The sequence below is a fragment of the Heterodontus francisci genome, chromosome 25 (genome assembly GCF_036365525.1).
Source record: "Heterodontus francisci isolate sHetFra1 chromosome 25, sHetFra1.hap1, whole genome shotgun sequence".
Classification (NCBI taxonomy): Eukaryota; Metazoa; Chordata; class Chondrichthyes; order Heterodontiformes; family Heterodontidae; genus Heterodontus; species Heterodontus francisci.
Window position 1 is genome coordinate 32634105 of NC_090395.1, and position 25953 is coordinate 32660057.

The 25953-nt window shown below is 40.3% G+C and overlaps 1 protein-coding gene across 5 annotated transcripts in view; it reads right to left on the reverse strand.

The window, feature by feature from the left end:
• The window catches only part of LOC137383806 (homeodomain-interacting protein kinase 1-like), a 420703-nt gene that overhangs the window by 386486 nt on the left and 8264 nt on the right, over positions 1-25953 (reverse strand). For all 5 annotated transcript variants that reach the window (XM_068057040.1, XM_068057038.1, XM_068057042.1 and 2 more), the window contains exons 2-3: positions 21253-21598; positions 15297-16392 (exon numbers count right to left, since the gene is read on the reverse strand). In XM_068057040.1, coding sequence (XP_067913141.1) covers positions 15297-16390 — 1094 coding nt within the window. In that variant the 5' untranslated portion in view covers positions 16391-16392; positions 21253-21598. The remainder of the gene's footprint in view (positions 1-15296; positions 16393-21252; positions 21599-25953) is intronic.

Consider the following 25953-nt stretch of genomic DNA (forward strand, 5'->3'; position numbering starts at 1 on the left):
ACAGTACTGAGGAGCCATCTTTCAGATGAGACATTAAACTGAGGCCCCGTCTGCCCTCTCAGGCAGATGCAAAAAATCCCAGGTCACTCTGTTGAAGAAAAGCAGGGGAGTTATTCCTAGTGTCCTAGAAAATATCTATCCCTCCAACAACATCACAAAAACATTATCTGGTTATCACACTGCTGTTTGTTGGAGGTAGCTATATGCAAATTAGCTGTCACATTTCCTACATTACAATAGTGACTACACTACAAAAAGTACTTTGTTTGGCTGTAACATCTCATTTTTGAGATGTCCTATATATGCAAGTCTTTCCTTCTTTCTTTTTCCAGCATCCATTCATGAGATACTGGCAGAGATCAAGAGGTCTAGCACCATTTGTGACTCCTCGGATACTGAAGCAGCTCGTGTCCAGATGCAGCACGACCTGGACATCATCAAGGCTTGGACTGATAAGTGGCAAGTAATATTCGCACCACAAAAGTGGCAGGCAATGACCATCTCAAACAAGAGGGAATCTAACCATCTCCCCTTGACGTTCAATAGTATTATCATCGCCGAATCCCCCACTATCAACATCCTGGCATTTACCATTAACCAGAAAATGAACTGGACCAGCCACAAATACTGTGGCTACAAGAACAGGTCAGAGGCTGAGAATTCTGCGGCGAGTAACTCACCTCTGTCTCCCCTATGCCTGTCCATCATCTACAAGGTACAAGTCAGGAGTGTGATGGAAAACTCTCCACATGTCTGGATGGGTACAACTCCAACGATACTCAAAAAGCTCAACACCATGCAGGACAAAAGCAGCCCACTTGATTGGCACCCCAATCAGCATCTTCATCAACATTCACTCCCTTCACCACCACCACCTACAAGATGCACTGTAGCAACCAAGGCTCCTTCGACAGTAGCTTCCAAACCCGCAACCTTTACCATCTAGAAGGACAAGGACAGCAGATGCATGGGAACACCACCACCTACAAGTTCACCTCCAAGCCACACACCATCCTGACTTGGAATTATTTTGCTGTTTTTTCCACTGTCGCTGGGTCAAAATCCTGGAACTCCCTTCCTAACAGCACTGTTGGTGTACCTACACCCCAAGGACTGCAGCAGTTCAAGTGCACCACCTGCTCAAAGGCAATTAGGGATAGGCAATAAATGCTGGCCCAGCAACACCCACATCCCATGAACGAATAAATAAAAAAGTTACATTGCCATCCACTTGGTCAGCTGCAAGGACCAACATACTGCATACACTTGAAAGGTTTTAATAAAAAAGTATGAATTTCTGGTTGAGAGGGAAAACAAGGCCTAAATGCATGACTACAATCCTGTGTTCAAAGAAAAGTTGGAACCATTCCCTCAACTTTGATGCCTTTGTCCACTAAAAACTCCGATTCTGGTCATTCCTCTTAGTACAGCCTCCACCTTCTCTTCCTCAGGTCTAGAGGACACAGACGTTTGTATCTGCTGTACAACTTGCTAGCCATTCAACAGATCTAGCTGGCCCACATGGAGTACTGGAGGACTTATTCTCCTCTATCAAAACTACCAATTACTCCAGAATGCTCCTGGAGAGCAAAGATACCCCCAGCTTCTTTTGCCCACTAACAACTATTTCCTTAAACTCCTCTTGCTTGCCATATCCACCCTCACCTCCAACAACTGCAAGGACCTCATGACTCCTGCATCACTAAGAATGAGACTATTATGTTGCCTCAGTCCCTTCCCCACCATGCCAAACTCGCCTAGACACACCTCCCACCCTACCACTAATGCCATCTCCCTTCATCCCCTTTGCAAGCTCACCTTCCAGCTCCAGTAACCTAAATCCCAATAGACTGTTGACCAAGCAACTTCCTTTCCTGACCCCATGCTAGCTCTCTCCCTCTTTCAAAACAATCATCCTTCTTCTTCAAAATAAAAACCATCCTCACCAGTCTTCTTACAAATTACAAAACCTAGCCCCCCCCCAAAACCCTGCTTCCATCATCCCCAACTTCCTTTTCCTGTTCAAAGTTCTTGAACATGGTGTTGCCTCTCAAATCAGTGCCCATCCTTCCTGCAACTCCATGCTTGCATCCCTCCAATCAGGTTGGCACCCTTCTCAGCACTGAAACAACGCTAATCAAAGTCACAGAGTCCAATTTTCCTCCTCATCCACAACTTCCCCAGAGCCTTCGACATGATAAACAACGCCAGTCTCCTCCAGTGCACCACCCTCCCGTCGTTCTCCCCCCCCCGCACCACCAATTGTCCAACTCAGTACAACTGACCTCACTGAGTTAGGAACATAGGACCTAGGAGCAGGAGTAGACCATTCAACCCTTTGAGCCTGCCCTGTCATTCTATAAGATCATGTCTGATCTGGTTATGGTCTCAACTCCACTTTCATGTTTGCCCCCCATAACCCTCGACTCCCAAGAACACAAGAAATAGGAGCAGAGGTAGACCATATGACCCATCGAGCCTGCTCCGCATTCAATACCATCATGGCTGATCTTGGGCTTCAATTCCACTTCCCTGTCTGCTCCCCATATCCCTTGATTCCTTGCAAGACCAAAAGTCTATCTATCCCAACCTTAAATGTATTCAATGATGGAGCATCCACAACCCTGTGAGGTAAGTATTCCAAAGATTCACAACCCTTTGAGCAAAGTAATTTCTCATCTCAGCCCTGAATGATAGACTCTTATCCTGAGACTGTGTCCCCATGTTCTAGATTCCCTGACCAATGGGAACAATCTCTCAGCTTCCACCCTATCAAGCCCTTTCCAAATCTTGCATGTCTCAATTAGATCACCTCTCATTCTTCTAAATTCCAGAGAATATAGGCCCAACTTACTCAGCCTCTCATCATAGGGCAAACCCCTCATCCCGGGGACCAATCTCGTAAATCTTCACTGCACTGCCTCCTGTGTAAGTATATCCCTTCTTAAATGTGGAGACCAAAACGGCACACAGTATTCCGGGTGCGGTCTCACCAAAGCCCTGTACAATTTTAGTAAGATTTCTTTAATCCTGTACTCCAATCCCCTTGCAATAAAGGCCAACATGCCATTTGTCTTCCTAAATAGCCTGCTGCACCTGCATGTTAACTTGGTGCGTTCCTTGTACGTGTATCCCCAAGTGTCTCTGATCAACACTTACCAGTTTCACACCTTTTAAAAATATTCTGTTTTTCTATTTTTACGACCAAAGTGAACAACTTCACACTTCCCTACATTATACTTCATTTGCCGTCTTGTTGCCCACTCACCTAACCTTTCTATATCTCTTTGCAGCACCTCTACATCTTCCTCGCAGCTTACCTTTCCACCGAGCTTTGTATCATCAGCAAACTTAGATACATTACTCTCTGTCTCTGCATCCAAGTCATTAATATAGAGTGTAAATAGTTGAGGCCCCAGCACTGATCCTTTTAGCACCCCACTATTCAGTGACTGCCAACTTAAAAATGCCTTATTTATGCTCACACTCTGATTCCTGTCTGTTACCTAATCCTCTATCACACGAATACATTACCACCAACACCATGAGCCCTTATCTTGCCTAATCTTTTATGTGGCACCTTATCGAACGCCTTTTGAAAATCCAGGTGTACTACATTTACTGGTTCCCCTTTATCTACCCTACCAGTTACATCCTCAAAAAACTCTAATAAATTTGTCAAACAGGATCTCTCTTTAGTAAAACCATGCTGATTTGTTCTAATCATACTATGCTTTCCGAAGTGCAAGTCTTTCTTAATAGTAGTTCCCAACAACTGATGTTAGGCTAAGTGGCCTGTAGTTCCCCGTTTTCTCTCTGCCTCCTTTCTTGAAAAGTGGTGTAACATTTGCCAACTTCCAATCTGACAGGACCATTCTTGAATTTAAGGAATTCTGGAAAATCATAGCCAATGCATCCACTATCTCTGCAGCTCTCTCTTTTAGAACCCTAGGATGTAGGTCATCTGGTCCAGGGGACTTGTCAGATTTTAGTCCCTCAAGTTTCTCCAATACTTTTTCTCAACAGATATCAACATCCTTAATTTCCTCAGTCATTGTCACGTAGTGTGGAAGTAGGTGATCTTTGTCGATCAATAATCTATCTAACGCAGCTTTGAATAAAGTCAATGACCCAGCCTTCACTGCTTTCTGGGGAGAGTATTCCAAAGTCTAATGACCCTCAGAGGAACAAATTTCTCATCTCAGTCTTAAAAGGGAGACCTCTTATTCTTAAACTCTGCTCCCTAGTTCTAGTCTCCCCAAGATGAAACATCCTCCTGGTATCCATTATATCAAGTCCTCTTCGGATCTTAAACTGCAATCGGTATAGGCCAAACGGTTCAACCTTTCTTCATAAGATAAGCCCTTCACCCCCAGAATTAATCAAATGAACCTTCTTTCTTCCACATGCTAGCTAGGGATAACAAGCTCTCGAACACTGCGCCACCTCTCACAACCATTATCTCTGCTGTTCGACTGTTTACCCAACCTACAATTTTGGATGAGCTACAATTATCTCCAGTTAAATATTGTAAAAACCAAAGTCATTGTCTTGGGACCCCCATGAATTCTGTGCCTGTGATTTCTTCCATACCTCTGCATGGTCACAGGCTCAAGTTGCACAAGACAGTTCAGAACAGTGTTACCATCACAAAGATCACCTACTTCCACAATATGTAACAATGACTGCTTCGGCTCATCAGCTGCTGACACTGACATCCATCTCCATCACCTCCAGACTCAACTATTTCAATGCTCTCCTGACTAGCATCCTATCCTCCATAAATGTCAATTTATGTAGAATTCTGCTGCCTGCATCTTATCCTGTACCAAATCCCATCACTCCTGCCCTTGTTGATCCACATTGGCTTCAACGCCTACAGATTAAAATTTTCATTCCAGTATTTAAATTTCTTTCTCGCCTCGCCTTTCCTTACTTCTGTAATCTCCTCCAGCTTTACACCCCTAGGCTCCATCCATCACCCCACTACCTCATGCATCGTTACCTGACTTTGTCGTATTTTCACCGAGGCTGATGCTCTGATTTCTCCCAGTTTTTCACTTCTCTCTACTTCAAGACTGTCCCTAAAACCCACCTTTTTGATCAAGCTTTTGGTCACCCCTACTACTGCCTCCTTCTCTGCCACAGCGTCCATCTTTGTCTGATTATGCCTCTGAAGTACCTTGCAACATTTTTCTATGAAAAAGGCATCATGTAAAGTTATTGTGCTAAATATTAAGAAAAGTGTAAACATTTAAATTCAGGACTTGCATCAAGAACCACCTTCCAAACTTACTTAATGCTAGTCTTTCCAAAATAGTTTTTCGTATAAAGCTAAATTTAAAAAAGTAACCATTTAAAAATCACGACTTTCTATACTAGCGACAAATCTACTAATACATATTGCATGTTGTACTGTCAAAGTTACTTAAAAAGTTGATTTTATGCTTTACCTTGTTCTGGTGTTTTATACAAATAAAATTACTGTTACGTAAAATGGCTTGCCTGGATTTTGTTCAGTAATTTTCCAGTAAAACGGACAGGGCATACAAATGTCAATTCCTGGCATGCTCGATTAATGACACAAAGATTAGCCATTCATATAGAGTCATAGAGAGATACAGCACCGAAACAGGCCCTTCGGCCCACCAAGTCCACGCCGACCATCAACCACCCATTTATACTAATCCTACATTAATCCCATTTTCCCTCTCACATCCCCATCTTCCCTCAATTCTCCTACCATCTACCTACACTAGGGACAATTTTTACAATGGCCAATTTACCTATCAACCCACAAGTCTTTGTCATGTGGGAGGATACCGGAGCACCCAGAGGAAACCCACACGGTCACAGGGAGAACTTGCAAACTCCACACAGACAGTACCCAGAATCGAACCCGGGTCGCTGGAGCTGTGAGGCTGCGGTGCTAACCACTGCGCCGCCCCTGTGTTTAGGGGTTATAGACACAGCTTCCAGCTGAGCATCTGGTAACTTGGGTGTCGCGTTGTATTATACCTAATGCAATACAAGTATCTGAATCAGTTACTATCAGTAGCTATTTTTTGCTGGTCTATCATTCTTCTCCCCAAACAATTTAATAATTTGAGAGATATGTGCCTTCGTCATTAGTTCAGATTAGTACAACAATTTGGCACATTTTTCCAGTCCGTTAGTAATCACAAAAGATTACCTGCATTTTGCAAACCTTATACAAGAACTTCATGACCTTTATTTAATATTTTGCAAAAAGTCCTCATTAAAGTCAACTTACTCCCAAAGCACAGATAAAAAAATTCTCAGACAGGTTAGAGTATTCACTCCATTTACTTTTTGGGGGAAGTCACTACTGGATGTATTTTTTTCCCCCCCCAAAAAGGATCAGAAAAAAGTAATGAGGGTGGGGAAAAAAAAAATCAACCAGTTAACATAGGTTTATCGTTTCCTCGAGTTCTATTTAAATAGATCTGGGTTTTCAAAAGTGTAATGCTGTGTTTTATTAAAAACGTTTTCAAAGTTTTTATTTTACAAGAACTAGGCGGCTGTACAATAATGCAGCATAATGGAAAGTACAAGACCACTCAAAACTGTGACCTCAAAACATTCTTGCTCAAACATACACTGTATACAGGATGAAGTGTTGCAAACACACACTTTCCTACATGAGTCAGAACTGCAAGCTTCATTTCCAGTCATCACTATGCTGGTCATATACTCAAAAAAAACCATGCAAAACTGAACACATCTGTAATTGATCGCTTTGGGTTACAAGTAAGCCACTCGCATGCATTTTAATACCAAGTCATGCGTTCGAAAGTCTCAACACAAGTACTTAACATAAGAATCATAAAAACCAACAGCAAAAAAAAAAATCCAGTAAGAGCAGGAACCACAAAGTGTGTTTCTCATTACAATGTCACCTGTCTAAACTGAGAACCACTAACCTTTAGCCCCATACATTCAGCTAAATTTGAACAGTTGTGTAAATAAAATTACAAATTATGTATTTACGTGAGACATAAAGCCTTACTACATTTCTTCAGAAACAGCCCAAATTACTTCAAAAGGCATTTAAAGTGCAAAAGACTGCTTATGTAAGCAACAAGGCCACCATTTTGCACACAAAACAGGAATAACCAGTTAACTTTTTTTTAAAATCAAATGGCGCTGATATAGCCAAATCTAATCTAAGTGCAAACAGTACTCCGAATTTATCTCAAAGTGACAAGATGGCATTTTTAATGCCAACCTAAACCAAAACAACTGAAGGGCATTACATTCAATAATTCAGCACTCCCTCCATCATACTGGAATGATACGTACACTTCTGGTCACTGCAACATAGGAAAGATGTGACTGCACTCGAGAAAGGGTACAGAGGAGATTCACGAAGATGTCGCCAGGACTGGAGAATTTTAGTTATTAGGAAAGATTGGATAGGCTAGGGTTTTTTTTTTTTAGGGGAGATCCAATTGGTGTGCATAAAATTATGACATGGTCTAGATAGAGTGGACAGAAAGACCCTATTGCCCTTGGTTGAGGGGTCCACAACCAGGGGGCATGGATTTAGCCTAAACCAGGGGGCATGGATTTAGCCTAACAGGTAGGAGGTTTAGAGGGGATTAGAGTGGAAATATTTTCACCCACACCCAGAGGGTATTGGGGTCCTGGAACTCACTGCCTGAAAGGGTGGTAGAGGCCGAATCCCTCATAAAGGGGCGGCACAGTGGCTAGCACCACAGCCTCACAGCTCCAGCGACCCGGGTTCAGTTCTGGGTACTGCCTGTGTGGAGTTTGCAAGTTCTCCCTGTGACCACGTGGGTTTCTGCCTGGTGCTCCAGTTTCCTCCCACAGCCAAAGACCTGCAGGTTGATAGGTAAATTGGCCATTGTAAACTGCCCCTAGTATAAGTAGGTGCTGGGGATGTAGTAGGGAATATGGGATTAATGTAGGATTAGTATAAATGGGTGGTTGTTGGTCGGCACAGACTCAGTGGGCCGAAGGGCCTGTTTCAGTGCTGTATCTCTAAATAAATAAAATAAAAATAAATATTTAAAAAGCACTTGGATATGCACTTGAAATGCCGTAACCTACAAGGCTACTCTACAAGCTACGAGCCAAGAGCCAGAAAGTGGGATTAGGCTGGATTGCTCATCAGCTGGCACGGACACAATGGGCTCAGTTGCCTCCTTCTGTGCTGTAAATTTCTATGACTCTATAGAATCTCAGCTGAGATTATATACTTAAATTCAGAAGGAGGACTTGAACATAAACCTTCTGACACAGAAGTAGGAATGTTACCACCTGGGCCAAGCTGACACTCAGCTGATGGGAACACACTGGCACATTTGCCTAAACAATAATCACCTTCAGAAAAATAATTAATTGCGTTCAACACTGGACAGATTTTGACTGGATAGGAAGCATTATAAATTTAAGTACTTTTACTTTTCACTGTGTAGGCAGAGGTCTAGTCAAATGTAAATCAGAAATGAGGCTACACATGCACCTTAATATTGCAATGGTTCAGTAACTGCACAAGTAGAGGAGACAGATCCTGGGCATGCTGCAAGGCAGATTTGGCAGCAGGAACACTGCACATATACAGTTACCCAAATTGTAAAGGTAATTTTGCCATTAAACATTCAATAATGCTGCTTGTGCAAAGTTATGATTCTGACTTTGTAAGTATAGTCAGATGCTTCTTCAGTGTTAAAAAGATTTGTACAGGCTAGCAATCCTAAAAGTACTTGATGGCTACAGTTAGTCAGAAAATGGTAACCTACAGACTGCCTTAGACAACCCTTGTAACGTGAAAGGTAGCAACACTCATCTGTACCTTGATAGTTAGGATCACACTGGGAGAACTGAAATTAACTAAATTTGGAATTTGCACATTAGAAACTCCACAAAACATGTTATCGATTCACGTGACTACTGATTCATAAGCACATCTGTCACTCACTTAAGTAAATCATTCTTTAAGCATGAATTATGCTTGCCATTCACCTGTGAGGAGCATGATCTAATTTAATCATGTCCTTGCCAAACATCTAACCATTATCTTTTCCATCAGAAGTTGAGATGGGGCGGGATGGTTATCACTGGATTGTGACTGGCAAGAGGAATTCTGGCAAAATAAGGTCACCAAGACTATGTGTAGCACTAAACTACCTCAGCTTAGATAAATTAGCACAGATCATGGATCAAATCTTGGACTGTCTTTTAGATAGTTAAATATTACAGGCCATTTACCAACTCAGCCACAAGGTTACCCTGAAACTCTTTACTTTACCTGGTTCTTCACACATACATAAAAATTACAACATGACGATAGACTATTTGGCACAATTAGTCCATGTCAACGTTTATCCTCCACTAGAACAAAGTTTTAATCATGCTTACCCACCCTGTTTTCGTATCTGTTAACTCCTTTTCTTTCATCCACATATTCAATCTAATCTCTAATGTTGACATAGTTTCTGCTTGAACCACTAACCTTAGAAATGAATTCCACAACTTTACAACTAGACTGAAGAAGTTTCTTCTGCTCTCTATTTTAAATCTAATGGATTTAATCTGGACTGCCTGTTCTTGACCCCTCTACTGGAAACAATAAATAAATAGGCACACTTCTATCTATTCTGTGCCAGCCTTTCATAATTTAAAAAACTAATCGGCCGGTAATCTGTATTGTTGTAACAAAAAATATTAATCACAGACTTGGGTGTGCAGTGCACAATTTTCAAATTTGCAGATAACACAAAACTTGTAAGTATCACGAACTGTGAGGATAGCGATAGACTCCAAGAGGACACAGACAGCTGGTGGAATGGGCAGACATGTGGCTGATGAAATTTAATGCAGGGAAGTGTGAAGTGATATATTTTGATAGGAAGAACAAGGTAAGGCAATATAAAATAAATGATAGAATTCTAAAAGGGGTGCAGGAGCAGAAGGTCCTGTGGGTATATGTGCAGAAATCATTGAAAGTGGCAGGGCAGGTTGAGAAAGTAGTTAATAAGGCATACGGGATCCTGGGCTTTACAAATAGAGGCATAGAGTACAAAAGCAAGGAGGTTATGGTGAACCTTTATAAACCACTGGTTCGACCTCAACTAAAGTATTGTGCATTATTCTGGGCAGCATATTTTAGGAAAAATGTAAAGGCATGGGAGATGGTGGAGAAAGGATTTACAAGAATAGTTCCGGGATGAGACTTCAGTTACGAGAAGAGATTGGTGAAGCTGGGGCTGTTTTGTTTGAAGAGGAGATTTGATCGAGGTGTTCAAAATCATAAGGGGGTCGGACAGAGTAGATAGGGAGAAATTGTTCCCATTGTTGGAAGGATTGAGAACAACCAGAGGATGCTGATTTAAGGTGATTGGCAAAAGAAGCAACAGCAACATGAGGAAAGAATTTTTTTTTAAACAAAGCAAGTGGTTAGTATCTGGAATGCACTGTCTGAGAATGTGGTGGAGGCAGATTCAATTGTGGCATTCAAAAGGGAATTGGATAATTATCTGAACAGAAAAACTTTGCAGGGCTATGGGGAAAAGGCAAGGGTGTGGGACTAGCCGAGTAGCTCTTAGGGAGCCGGCATGGACATGATGGGCTGCAGCAGCAAAGGGACCTGTGGGTATATGTGCAAAAATCATTGAAAGTGGCAGGGCAGGTTGAGAAAGCAGTTAATAAGGCATACGGGAACCTAGGCTTTATAAATAGAGGCATAGAGTACAAAAGCAAGGAGGTTATGGTGAACCTTCATAAACCACCTCTGTGCTGCAACCATTCTATGATGCTCGAAGACCAATTTGTACTGTATTGTATTTCCTCGTACCAGGCAACATCCTAATGAACCTGCATTGCATTCTCTCTAAAGCTTAGATGTCCTTCATACCAAAACAAATAAGCGATATGCTGACAAAGTAAGGCTCCATACTACAAGTCGCTACATTTTATATCAAATCACAACAGTCACTGATTGTCTCAACCGATGCCCAATTTTTATCTTATTTTAACAGCTTGGTGTATAGCAATGAATGCATCAAGATTAGGCACTTTTATCAAGTTACATCAAAAAAAAATAAACAGCAACTGCTCTATACTGGGCTGAGTATAGCGGTGTATTTGCCCTAAAGTAGTTTTAACCCCATAACACAGTTAAAAGTTCAACCTTACATTGCAGAATAAAATGTTCAATGAAATGCGTGGCAGAAAACAAGGAATAAAATGCTTCTACAGAAAAATAATTCAAACATGGACAGCAAAAATGAACCAAAAAAACCACCTAAATATAGTCACATTAAAAATACAGCATATAATTATTTTCTTCAAGTATACTGGGGAAGGAAGGAATGCCAAATGTGTGAACACGGGCAAGTACAGTTTGAGACACCAAGTACTTTTCTTCACTTCAGATTCCATCCCTATGCCTGGTGCTGTTTGCAACATAAACCAATGACACATTGTACACTTCAGGCTATTATCTTGAACTTACTGCAACTTAGTACAGTTTTGAAATAGAAATCACACAATAAGTGACTGCAATTGGTGTATAAAATGATAAAATACATCCACTGAACAGCTTAATCCTTCACAAACACACAACCTATTCCAGTTAAGTGGCAATACATGCAAATGCTGGTTTTTAATTTTTTCCACTTGAAATTCACATTTGTATGCACTGAAGAGCCATCTCAAAAATAATCTAATTGGTAAAATTGGCAACCCATAAAAAGAGCATAATGAATCGTCAGAAAACCTTATATGCAAAAGGAGAAATATTAATTTCATTAGTTTGAACCTTACATTAGGCTTTTAATGGAAAAATTCTACAAGTAACTTTAATAAAAAAAAAACTGGCAGCCAAGATGGCCACTGCAATTTACATTTGAAACACCAGAAGATTAAACTGGAGATGAAAAATCTCACCAAGCCTAGCCAGAACAATAGCTTGCTCTCAGTGATTGAATTACCTAGAATGGCTTTATCAACACAGTCGTCAATGCTATCTACACCCACTGACTTTGAAAGAACCAACGCCATCCAAGTGTGACTGGACATCTTGAGACATATAGCACCTTGAATCTCAGAAGATTCCAGAACAAAACCTTATTAAAAACAAAAGGGGCTTGATAGAGTCATGTGACTGCCTGTGCAGCTCTGAAGAAACTGTAAGCTTTGTCACAGACAGCAAAGAGTAGTGACTGAAAAGCCATCAACGAAGCAGTCTCTCTCGCTCTCCAGAAAACATGGGGACAGGGAAACCCCTCAAGCCTACAGACGGTCACATCCAGCAACTGGGGCACTAGAATTAACCCCCCCTCTTCCGCCTTCAGCAGCCCTGAGCAAAACAAGCCCACCACCATGCACATGGCCCAAAAAGGACTTCAGGACTACAACTTTAATTGAGGACTATTACACTCCCATACTGTATTCAAATTTTATTTACTCCAGAGTAATCCAAAACTGTTTTCCCTCTGTAATCTATTTGTGCGTGCGTTACTCTCGTATGAATGTGCGTGAATGTGTAGCGTATTTTTATCCAGGTTAGAGTGTTAAGTGTAATAAACTTACCTCTTTCTTGTTAAACTCAAGAAAACCTGTCTGGTTCTTTTGCAATTACATTCGAGGAACAGGAGCAAGTGCTCACAGAGGTGGCAAGCTCAACCACTGTTAAAAAAGGATAAATCCTATTGGGGTCAAACCAGAGAAAGGGCAAAGACCCCCACCCCCACCCCCCCCCCCTCCTCAACTGGCCATAACAGAATAAACATTTTGCAAGAAAAAAAAGTGTTGTTATCTTCTCTCTCTTGACAGCTCAGAAAATTTAACCTCAAAATAGAATTAAATCTTACTAGATTACAACCTAAGTGAACAGAAAAATGTAGTCTATATATAGAAGATTTGGGAAGAATTTCTCTTCACTGCTAGAAGGCTTAAATGTTCCTTCCTTTGCCAACTTCCCTTGCTTTCAGATGAAAGTGCAGATTTCTGTATAAAGCAACAGCACTGAAAACGTATTTGGGAGGAGATGGGGAATTTAGACAGATCTTTACAAAAACCTGGAGAACCTCCGAGGGAAATACCAAATGGGTAAAGTCACCAGAATAGCTGGTAGCAGAGCAGAAAAACTATTGGCAACTCATACAAAACCAAATAGGTACTAACTGCATCCCTGGATGGCTGAAATATACTACCTACAAAAGGGTTGCAATTGACCACTTTTTTTTTTTTGCAAAATATGGTTCATTTTTGAATCTAAACTCTTTGGCAAAAACTGTTGTGGCCAAAGCACTTGGAAATTTTGACTTGAAACATAATTTTTAGCGTTAACAAATGTGCAAGTTCAAAAAGATCTCCCTCAATTCACTGCCTAAATTTAAATCCGGATTAAGTGGCAAATATTCTTGGAAACCCGTGACTGATCAAATTATTTAACCAGTTATGGAATTTGCTCCACATTTCAAACTTACTATAAAATGTTTTTGCAAATTACATTTAACAACTGCTTAATGAGAACAGTTTCTTTAATTCCTAAGTTAAAGTGTACAGTTTAGTTTGACAACTAGTGAATCGTTACATGGGTGTTGAGAAAGATTACCACACTTTTGTGTATATTTCTTTTACATGTAAACTTGCAGACCGCTGCAGCTCACAGAGTTTTAAATCAAGAGAAAGCACAAGTAGCAGGAAATAATAATCCAGATTCCAAGGTACAGTCCCCACCATTCATAGCAGTTGCACTTGTGCAAATGCAATGGCCAGTATAACATTTGATAAGACTTTCATATGGTTACTTGCTGTACCAATCAGCTCTTTCCGAAAATGTATTTTCAAAGCTGGTATGTATGACAGTGAGACATTTTACTCCCTTTAAGCTCATATCATTAAGCGCTCCGCAGAGTATTACATAAACTAGGAGCCCTATTGCCTAAGAATTTGCCATATTGTTAGCCATTATAAAGTATGAACAGTTCCCTTAGTCAGAGATCAAAACCACAGATCATACTTTGGAGGAAATACTGCACCCATCTCTACCACCCAACCCCCAAGAATACACAGTTCTGATCTCCAGCTTTTCATTATCGAATCTGACATCCATTTTAACTGTGAGCGCAAGATCACACTCTCACCCAAGGAATCAATTAAATTAAATTAAATTTCAAGCAGTGCCCAAGTATGCAGCTCCACTGCTTTAACATTGAAGGAGTGAATAAAACAAACCAATCACTGATATAATGAGATTAGTACTGCGCCAGTCTAAAGGGCTGATTATTACCTGGTTGATTAAGCAAACTAGTGAGTAAGCATAGTTGTTTCTGCCCAAAAGAAGTACTCAAGAAACCATAACTGACAACTTTGAAATGGTGTTAACGCAAATGGATAGCAGTCATCACTTTGCGATATTAGCAACTGCCAACTTTAAACATATTTGTTTTAAGTGGTGGAGACTGCATTTACTTAGTTGACCATCTTTTTCCTGCCCAACAACTGTTTTCATTTCTATTTTATTGTTCCACTGATGAGGTCATAGATTGGATCTTTAGTTTAGAGATACAGCACTGAAACAGGCCCTTCGGCCCACCGAGTCTGTGCCGACCATCAACCACCCATTTATACTAATCCTATATTCCTACCACATCCCCACCTGTCCCTATATTTCCCTACCACCTACCTATACTAGGGGCAATTTATAATGGCCAATTTACCTACCAACCTGCAAGTCTTTTGGCTTGTGGGAGGAAACCGGAGCACCCGGAGGAAACCCACACAGACACAGGGAGAACTTGCAAACTCCACACAGGCAGTACCCAGAATTGAACCCGGGTTGCTGGAGCTGTGAGGCTGCAGTGCTATCCACTGCGCCGCCCAAGTATTCCTCACTCTGAAATCATCCCAGTGGAAGAGGGGAAACATGAATTTTATTGCCAAAAGGCACACAGATTAGAGAATTGGTGATGTAATGGTCCATCTCATCTCCAACCCATGCTCTTTTTGTATACTGTTCCCAAATGGGAGCACTGGATAAATAAATTTATACAATGGGATGGATACAAGGTCAGAGAGTTTACATAGCCCATGCCTCAAATTGGTGAGATCAAGGGTGGGAAACAAGGGGTTTGATGCAAGCTCTTTCCCCTGCAACCCACTCCCAATTGAAATACCCCCCAAATACAGATTTTATTTCAAATCAATTTGGTTTAGTCATGAATCATTACCTTTATCAATGTTTTAAACCAATGCACAAACATGACACATGCTCCAAGGAGAATTAGAAAACATTCACTGACCTGTAATACCGAGACTGCAAATACGTGGAACAAACTGCTTTTAAAACATGACTGGCTGAACCAAAGTCTATGACCTTCACCCTATAGGGCTGACGGGTCGGATCCACCAGCATGATGTTCTCTGGTTTCAGATCTGCATGAATTAGACCAAGGCTCTTTAGTTTCATTAAGGCCGTGGCCACCTGCTGCAAGATGGGCCGTATATATTTCAAGGGCAAAGGGCTGAACTTGTTCTGTTTGAGGAAGTCATACAGGTTCTGTTCCAGCATCTCAAAGACTAAACAGGTATGATTCTTGTGTTGAAAGCACTCATAGGACCGGACAAAATTGTAATCATCAGCATTCTCGGTGCTCAACCGATTTAAAATGCTCACCTCAATCTGCCCCTGCCGTGCATAGGAGGGATGGTTTTTCAAGATTTTGATAGCCACAATTTCATTGGTGCCCCTTTTCCAGCATTTCACCACCTGCCCAAATGTGCCACGGCCAAGAAACTCCAACACCTCATAACTGCTGATCACTGAACAAAGTATTTCATGTTGTACCAGCTGATAATCCCCTTCATTAGTGGAACTGCCATTCTTTGACGTTACAGTTGATGTGGTGGTGGCAGTAGTACCCACCGCAGTCCTGCCAGTGTTGTTCTGAAGCATCGGAGGTGGGTGTTCCTCAATTATTTGCACACTGCCACTGCTTTCAATCTCCTCACTCTTTCTCTTCAGTCCACATTTTTGATAGGTATCCAACAGCGTCACTGTGCTTCTGCGTGTCAAGCTCTGCACTCCGTTGGATGACCCCACAGACAGGGCCGCCGTACAGGCCCCACTGTCGGCACTCGTAACTGGGATCAACCCAGAGGTGGTGGTGGTGAGGTGTAAATTCTGTTCATAAACCACTATGCTGCTCGATGCTTGATGGGCTAGATTTGCTTGCCCTTGAGTCACTGAAGGATTTTTGCTCTGACTGCAATGTTTTGTGGTGCAGCCTTGTCCTGTTGCATCCCAGTTGATGGGCTCCACTTTCAATTTCTTCACGCTGCAAAAGGCACTGGACTTTACTGACATTGGTGAAAACACTTGCAATTGTGAGGCCATACCTGTCAAAAAATAAAGTAAAAGACAAATTGGTTTATAAACTTCTTTGGTTACATTTGAGCTCTGCATGTACACAGAATTGTAGATATCACAACATTTTTAGTTAAAGACCTTGATGAATATATCTCACAAAACTAAAAAGTCTCAAAACAAATTTTCCCTTCTAATTACGAGCAATCTATAGAGAAGCCAAAACAGTTAATCTGGATGTTTATTCAACAGATAAACAAAATCGAAGCGTTTACTGCCTTTGAAAGAACACTATTCACCTTTTCTGTTAAAACTGGTAACTGAAAAGTTGAATATTCAAATGCTTGGATGCATTCCCAAAGGTGACCAAAGTAGAGTACTTTTAGGAGATGAATATTTTTCTTTTAAAACCCTTTAATAGAAAGCAGTACCAAAGATTTAAATATATTCAGTGCTATATTCACTGTATATTAACTCAGCAAATTTCTGATTCCAGAAGTTTGTAAATCAAAAAGTTCCTCTAAAGAGCCAAATATGCAGCAGTAATATTCATTAGGTGAAGAAAAATGGCAATACACAGGTTTCACATTTTAGTAACCTGCAAATCAGATTGCAACCTATGTATTTTCAGCTGGTTACCATTTAAAAACTTTACTCAATTGCAACTATTACACTAGATCTCTCAGTATCTAAAAGTAATATGTGGTAGATGCATCTTATGATGTAGCATGAAGTCATAAGACCAAAAGGTCTGATGATTGATTCTGCTCTGTATGGAGTTCTCAGTTAAGTCAAGGTAGCAGGTGAGGTGCTACAATTGGTCTCAATGCTCTAAACCACATAGAACAATCAAAAATTGGGGCTTCTGCTTTGGATTGCTACCTAATGACAACTGCTGAAAAACACCTGTGTATGGGCATCGAAGAAGGATGGAATTAAAATCAGATGTGCTGCTCCCACCAGTCATACAGTCTGCTGACAATCATTGTTTAAGCTCATGCACAAAAGATGGTTACTTGATTGTCCACCAGCTCTTGTGGAGTCATAACTCAGGTGGAAGCAGTATCCTCAGTGGTGAGAAAACTGTGCAAAGACAAGAACAGGAGAAAGGAAAACTAAACTTTAGTATTCAGAGCTATATGCACGGTGTAGAGTAGGAAAAGCAGGAACTGAGCAGCACTGAGCTTGCTGATCATAAGACAAGTCAGTTGTGGAGATGATACAATGGACTTCAGTGTCCTGGAGCAGGGACTGAAATTCTCCTAATGGTCCTTTCTGGAAAGGACATGTTTGTAAATGTCTGGAGTGTGTCCAATACAATGCTGTCCCCCTTCCCATTAGTCTAGATCCACATGTAAAGAATGAGTGAACTACTGGAAGGCTGCAAAATATTATGGAGCCATATATCCATATAGGAGAAAGGAAGAAATGTTTCTTACATCAGTAGAAATGTGTGGCTTTTTTAAAATATATTTTAAAAAAAGAGATGTATTTCTTTTGGCCACCATCTTCCCCATTTCAAAGCAAACACAGTGGAAACATTAGTCCATTTGTGATTACCCCTCTCTAGTAGCTCTTGAGGAGAATGTCTACAGTAACTGACTACTATACAAAAAGGATGCAATAATCCAGCCCAGGGTGAACATTTTCTGAGCTACTATACATTAGGCACTATTTCCATCAGCACTGCATTTACAATATATCTGCAGTACCAGCATGAAGCAGTTTTGCTTCATGGAGATGCTGCAATCTGCATCCAATAGCTTGCGTCACAACAAAACTCAGAGACTCCCTGGAGGAGGGAGTCAGAGTTCCGTTCTGCTTCACTTCGGAATCAGTTCTGGCCTTCATACCTGATTTATCCAATTCACACCAATGTATTCTAATTTATAGTGTGAATGCACAGTTACTTCAAAATGCACTTTTTAATTAAACAAATGAAGCATCAACACCTTTACAAAAATCAGATTTACATTTAATCCATATTCAAACATCCAATATTAGCGATAAAGAGCTAAGTTGCAAATGCTAGAAATGCCCAAATGGATTAGTTAACTTCTGAAAGGAAAAAACAGTTTCAATGGGAATATTTTATGGATCCCCTGACTGGGATCATTTAAAAAGAGGAATTCATGCAAATTAGGGAGGCCTGCAAGAAGAAAATATACTAATAGGAGATTTTAATGTTTATATGCATTAGGCAGAACTAGCAGCACAAGCACAAAGATTTATTTTATTTGTTCAGGACAGTTTTCTAAAGCAGTGCATCTACAACCTGAAGACTTCCAATAACAAACCAAAAATAGTTAACAATCTGGTAATGAACAAGCATATGGGGAATAGTGAGCATAATACAAAAGAATTCATTATCAGGTTGGATGAGACAGAAAGGATAAAAACAAGTTTTCGTTTGTAAACTGTGGCACTTGAAGTCTGCACAAAGCTAAACCTGAAGGAATGACAAAGTAATGACGAAAATAGGGTGGGAAAAACTTTGTAAATCTATCGATCAACAGCAAGATCTCTCAGGAAGGTAATCTGTAAATCCCAAATCAAGTACATACCTCTGAAAGGCAAAAGGGTTATGCAACCATAATCTAAAAGAACGGTTAGATCAGTATTAAACAAAAGCAGCTTATACAAGGTCAAGGAATAGTGACAGGAATTAAGACTGGCAGAATTACAGAAAACAATTAAAAAAGTAGGGTAAAGGGAGTAATTAAAAAAAGCTTGCAGGTGGTATCAAGGTTAAGTTTCTTTTCAGTGCAAGAATAAAAGAACAGAAAAGGGAGGTGGGCACATTAAAATAGATTTAGACAAAAGACTTCCAACATCGAGTCTGCTTTTAGACTACTCTGGGATTTCCAGCTTTCCCAGGGGAAGGGGTGAGAATAGAGCACCTGCACATGAAGTAGGCACCAGCCCAGCAAATTAGCTGAGAGGGAGCATTCCTGTTTTTTCACCTCCCTTCCTGATGTGGGAGATGCTAGGGGGTTTCAAAATGCCACCATGTTGTACGTTTTCTTCCCCTTTTTGACAAAGCTAGATGCTGCCAGAGGTGGGCCTGTACTGGGGTGTCCTCTGGTTATGTTAGTGACCTGGGACAAGGAATGACACTTCTCCTGGGCCGGAAATGGGGCAGTGCATTTCAGGCGTGGTGTCCTTGTCTACAGCCAGGCATGGGGAAGTGGTGGCTGGGCAGAAAAATGAACTCCATAATCTTCAAAAAAAAAATCCAGCATAGTATTAAAGGATTAGGAGGCTGTAACCTTTTATCTTTTACTCAGAAAAGGGGCTCACCAAGTTACTACAAGTGAGCTTAAATCACAAGAAATTACTTTGTAAATTACTATAATCCATCATCGGGGACAGAACGAGCAAGCTGATTAGGGAGAGTCAGCATGGTTTTGTAATAGGTAAGGGAATCAGTCTAATGATTTTTTTTTGACAGTAACTAAGGTTGCAAATAAAATGAGATATCATGTTTATGGATTTTCATTAGATAAGGTTCCATACGCAAGACTACTAGCTAAAACTGAAGCTCAAAGAATTGCAACATGCATAGGAAATAGCTTGGGCACAGAGTTGAAATAAAAAAGGGACATTCTCGCCTTTGTGACTATTGGGAACTGCAGAACAAGGGGACACAATCTTTGAATTCAAGCTAAGATAATTAAAACACAAACCACACAAAGGATAATAATAATGTGGAGCACATTACTTCCAAAGATCCAAAGTAAAAATTTTGAAAGGCACAGATACTTGCTTTGGAAGTCAGATTATTAATGCATATTCTTAATACCAGTCTGTCCCTTTCAGAAAAGTTGCCAGTTAGTAAAATTAGGAGTAGACTCAATGGGGCAACTAGCCTATTTCAACTCCAAACAGTACTTCTGACACTTTTAATTTAAAGGTTTTTCCTAAAGCTTTGGAGTATCCAAGCTTTTTTCTTTGTAGACCACTTAGGTGCCTACCACATGGCCTCATGGGCCACAAAAAGTTGAAATTATAATGTTCAAGTATATATGTCGCCGGCCTCAAATACAAATGCATCTTTATGTTTTCATTTAAGAAATATCTACTAATAAGGCAACAGAGCCAACAACTGCTTTTTTGCTAAATCTCCAGGCTCTCAAAATTAAAAACAGGGCAAACAAATGAATTTTTTAAAAAATCAAATAAAAGGAGGTCCTGGGCTGCCAGGGAGAAGGGTCACAGTTTGGACACCCAGCATTAACCTTCCAGGTGCCGATTAACCAGGTGTGCATTTTCAGCATGTACTGTTCTTATTTCAAACATTCAACAGACACATTCATAATTTCTCAGGTGTTGGATGTGCATGTTACACTTTAATAAAGTCAGCCTGGCTCAGGGGATCTAAAAGCAACCACCTAACTGACCTGAGAAAGCACAGAAAGTATTCTCAGACTTCAAAGTGTTACAATTTTTTTTTTAAAAGGGAGAAACATCTGAGAACTTCTACTGATTGGAATGCCTGCTAAGCAGTGTCTCATTTACCTGCGCAAGGCACAGAAATACCCCTTGTGTAAAAAGCACACAAAATTACCCAATGCTTTACGCATTACATGTGTCATAATTCTCACCATTGAGAAAGAATGCACTTATGAATTCATACTGTTACTGAACACTTTTTTTTATAAAACATTATAAAACAGCATTACCATCACCAGTTCCATGGGAGCCGACCAGTACCTTTACATGCACCTCATCATTTATTGCCATCACACACATTTAGTTACTGTGGAGTTACTGTAAATTCCTTGCCTGTTTCCATCAGATATCTTTTTGACTAGCTGCTTATCTTATTTCTGGCCCCCTAGAAGTACATAAACTAACAAAATAAAACCACTCACGAGGGAAGACACACCCACCTTGTATAAGCAGCAGTCACGCCACCACACTCCACCAGCAGCTCTTGTCACGACAAAGTTCCTGAAGTAGCCAGACTTTCTCCAGTCCTCAAATCCTTCCACACCAGCCAATTTTCTCCCAAATCAGATCCCCAGCACAAATCCTTCTCCCACAGTAAGTACCGTTTCCAATCCAAGCAACTCCACCTCCAAGGCAGCTTCTTGTTAACCAACTAACTCCTTCCACACAGTAGTGGGCTCCTTCCTTATGAATGATGGTTCCAGAACTATAAAGGTTACCTCAGCTTCCGCACACTTCTCCTCTTGAAGTCACCAAGATCAGTCTGCCCTACTTTCCAGTAGAAACCTGTGTAAATATAAAACTTTTATTAAACATCTATAAATTGTGTTGCGTAGGAAAATGGTGATTCATTCGTGTTCAGTTACATAACTCACTTGTGCATTATTCAGTAATTTTCCATACTGTGCAACATGCCTGTAACAGTTGTTCAAGTTAAACGCCACACTCACTTGTCACTAACATTGGATTATCTGTCCTGGTATAACTTTTTTTGGGCAATTTTCTTATAATTTTTAAGTCACTGTTTTATTTACTTTAATTTTCCCGCTGACTCATTGCTCCCTTTTGATAGAGTTCGCCAGTTACTAAAGCTTTTTCCCACCCACATGAACAAAACCTCCTTCACCCCTTGCTACACACTACAGGGAAAAAAGTTATTCTGGTACAAGATAGCTACAATCTTGCATAAAGTGCACAAAGCTTGTATCAGCATGCTATGTACAAGATACTCCCCACCCCACCAAATCCTTCCTTACCAACTCCCAAAATACTCAGAATTTTAATTTCAGTTCCAAATAAAATTAAAGGTTGCTGATTTGTTAACTGTTCAATTGTAACTCTTAAGCAGTAACAGTTTGAGCTCAGATGATCAGCGCTTCCATTCTCAATAACAATGGGAATATAACCAGAGATTATACAATGCCTTTATAATGTATTGGTCACAATTAACTTGAAATATTATGCACGATTTTGGCCATCCTACTTCAAAAAGGACATTATATGGGGTGAGACACAAAAAGCCACACAAACACAATGAAATGAATGAGCTAATGTTTCTGTGCTGTTAAGTCAAGGGAGAAATTTTCAACAGAATACTGGAGAACACCCTATCCTTCTTTGAATAATGCCACAGAATCTCTAACATCCACCTGAACTAGCAAAATAGACAAATAGACAATTAAATATCTCCCCTAAAGGGGAGCACCTTATTAATGCAGTGCTCAATCAATACTGGCCTGGCATCAATCTCGGTTATTTCCTCAGAAAGAACTTGAACCCACTATACTCTGACTCAAAAATTGAATGTCATACCAAATAAGCTAAGCTGACAATTCAAACATATTAGAGTTGATCTATTTTTTAAAAAGGGATTAGGATTTGCATCAAACTATCAGGTAAAGTAGAAAAATCAAAGAAATTAGGAGCAGTCAAAATACAATTTAATGCTAGGCTAGGTCAGCTGGAATACCAGAAAGATGAGGCTTTACGTATCCATCTTTTCTGCCCTGTGTTTCAGACATAATGAAGACGGCCAAAAGAAGCAACGACAACTTGTATTTATATAGTGCATCTCATGTAACAAAACATCCCATGGTGCATCGCAGAAGCATTATAAAACTAAATATGACTCAGCCACATAAGGAGATATCAGGTCAGATGGCCAAAAGATTGGTCAAAGAGGTAGGTTTTAAAGAGTGTCTTAAAGGAGGAAAGAGAGATAGAAAGGCAGAGGGGTTTAGGAAGGGAATTCCAGAGCTTAGGGCCGACGCAGTTGAAGGCACAGCCACCGGAACGATTAAAATCAGGATGCTCGAGAGGCTGGAATTAGAAGAGTTGTAGATGTTGCTGAACATAAAGACATGTTGTCGAAGCTTTTCGTCTTGCACTCATCAGGACAATCCACAAAAATAACCAATGTAAGGGAAAACAACTTATTGATCAGTCATGCTGCCTGGTTTGAATTTCAAACAAAGCTTGACAGTTAACTGTCAATCACTGTAAACTGGTGCATTCTCCATGGCAATGCCTCTACCAGAGTTCACCTGCCAACCAATCAGCACTCTCTTCTCATACAATATAAGTTGTTGTTTTCCCTTACGTTGGTTATTCTTGCAAATTGTCCTGATCAGCGCAAGATGAAACGCTTCAACAATATGTCTCTATTTCCAGCAATACTCAAGTTCTGTACTCCAAATGACTAGCTGCAGATATTTTGGAGGGCTGTAGGGCTACAGCAACTTAAGAGACAGGAGGGCCCAGGCCATGGAAGGATTTGGAAACAAGGATGAAAATTTAAAAAAAAAAATTGAGGTTTTGTTTAACTGGGGGCCATTGTAGGTCAGCGAGCACATGGGTCATGGGTGAATGGCATTTGATGTGAGTTATGACATGGGCAGCAGAGTTTTGGATGACCTCAAGTTTGCAAAGGGTAGAAAGTGGGAGGCCAGCTAGGTGTGCGTTAGAATAGTCAGGTCTGGAGGTAGCAAAGGCATGGATGAGGGTTTCGGCAGCAGAAGAGCTGAGGCAGGGTGGAGACAGGCAATGTGATGGAAATGGAAATAGGCAGCCTTCGTGATGGCGTGGATATGTGGTTAAAAGTTCATCTCAGGGTCAAATGTGACACTTAGGTCATGATTGGTCTGGTTCAGTCACAGACAGTTGCCAGGGAGGGGGATGGAACACATGGTGAGGGAATGAGTTTTTTGGTGGAGATTGAAGACAATACTTAAATAATGGTAAGACTGAAGCCAATGAGTAGTCACACTGTTGGTCTACTCTGTCCACTAGCTTTTACCCACAGTGTTGTAAAGCACTGCAACCTTAAGGGCTGTGTTGATTAAAACTGCTTACAACCTTTATAATCGAAAAGACTAAAATAGCCACAAGCATGGGAATTAAGTACAGCCAATTTACTTCTTTATTTAGGACCCCTAAATACTACAGTGCTGACTATACGAATGGCAGTTTCTCCTGGTGCCAATGACTGGAACATTTGAGAAGTTCCCAACCAAGCTGGCAAAGTCTGCATTAACTGCATAGGCACCATAGCATCAAAACTGCTTTTGCAATTTTGGAACAAATGAACATTTGGAATCTTGAACACTGGCAATTCACCATGGTTACTAAATCAACTGCAGTTAAAAGAAAAACAGATTCAATGCAACAAAAGCTAGAACACACTGTAGCGAGGAGAAAATTGAGACAGCAACCAAATTTTATGAACATGCTGAATATTAAGTTTCAAGTTCTATAAATGCAATAAAAAAACTTATATGAAGGGTACATTATCTATCCTTTGTGCCAAAACTTGAGGCTTAAGGTTTCGTATCATTTTATGATAGAAATGCCACATAGGACTGTGCGAAGGGCAGTAGCAATTTTTGATTGGCCTGTTAAAGAGCTAAGTAATTTCATCAGCTTCTATTCTAAATCGCATAGGCTTTTTAAATGTTGTCTTCCCAGTTAAATGCAGCTATATACAGTAGACATGGTCCTTGTATATGGTAAAAAGAACACTTCAACAGTAATACTAGTGGGACATAGCTGGCTGTCCACAGACGTTAAAATGCTCCTGTTGTACCAGTCACTATAAGACAAGAGAAGCCTTCAGAACTCTCTGAATTTCAGCTATGTCCTCAGCACATTAGCTAGTGTATATATTATGGAAGAGCTGTAACAAAACACAGAATATCAGATAAGAGAAAGTATGTATGAAGTTTGGGAGGCGGAGAGATAAACTCACCCATGTGATTTGCAAATTAATGTGTTACTTTGTTTTCTACTGTCAAGAGATATCAGGCAGTAACTTGCACTAACAAGTTAGAGTGGAATTTCCCAGCAGTGTTCCAAACCCTATTGCTCAGTAATCATAAAACAATGATTCCAACAACCCTGAAAAATCAAAGGGTCTACTCCTAAACATTGTAAAATATTTATGAAGCTTTACAGCTACTATAAACAAGGTTTGGGGAATTTACATATTTATCTTCAGTTTATTATATTCACAACACAATCACATTTCTTTGCCAGATATCCTAGCTGCATGTACTAAAAAATGTTTTACAGATCCTCTGTTCAGAACTTATTTCAAAGATACTGCGTGAATTTCAATTCAAACTCTTTTTAAAAAAAAGTACACCGTTTCCATAGCTGATAAAAACTGGGATTCCCCTAGTTCCTCAATACAAATTTTAGCATTACCTTGAATAGTACAGCAGATATTGAACAAGCTGATTTGGAACATTAAGAGTTCAATAGTGTGAAGGAGCTGAATTAGCAATGCTAAAAGGTCACTGCAGCAATTTAGCTTAGGTTCTTCAATCAGTAATGTTAATGTCAGCCCCCTTTCTGGCTATATATAAATTATAGTGGCACCAGAACTTAAAATACAGGTAGAAAGAGATTTCAATCCCCATTACCATTAATAGCAGAGCACTGGCCAGTAGGCAAATTAGTATGACTACCTCTGGCCCATCTGCTACTACCATTACACTTCAAGTAAGTTTTAAATAGCTTCTTAAAAATAGTGGCAATTAGATAAAATCTGTTGCTTAGATTCAGCATACAACTTGGAACATTAACAAGGTTATCAGTGATGACTCCCACCTAGTTCCTCCTCAATTGGGTCAGCAGCACTATTT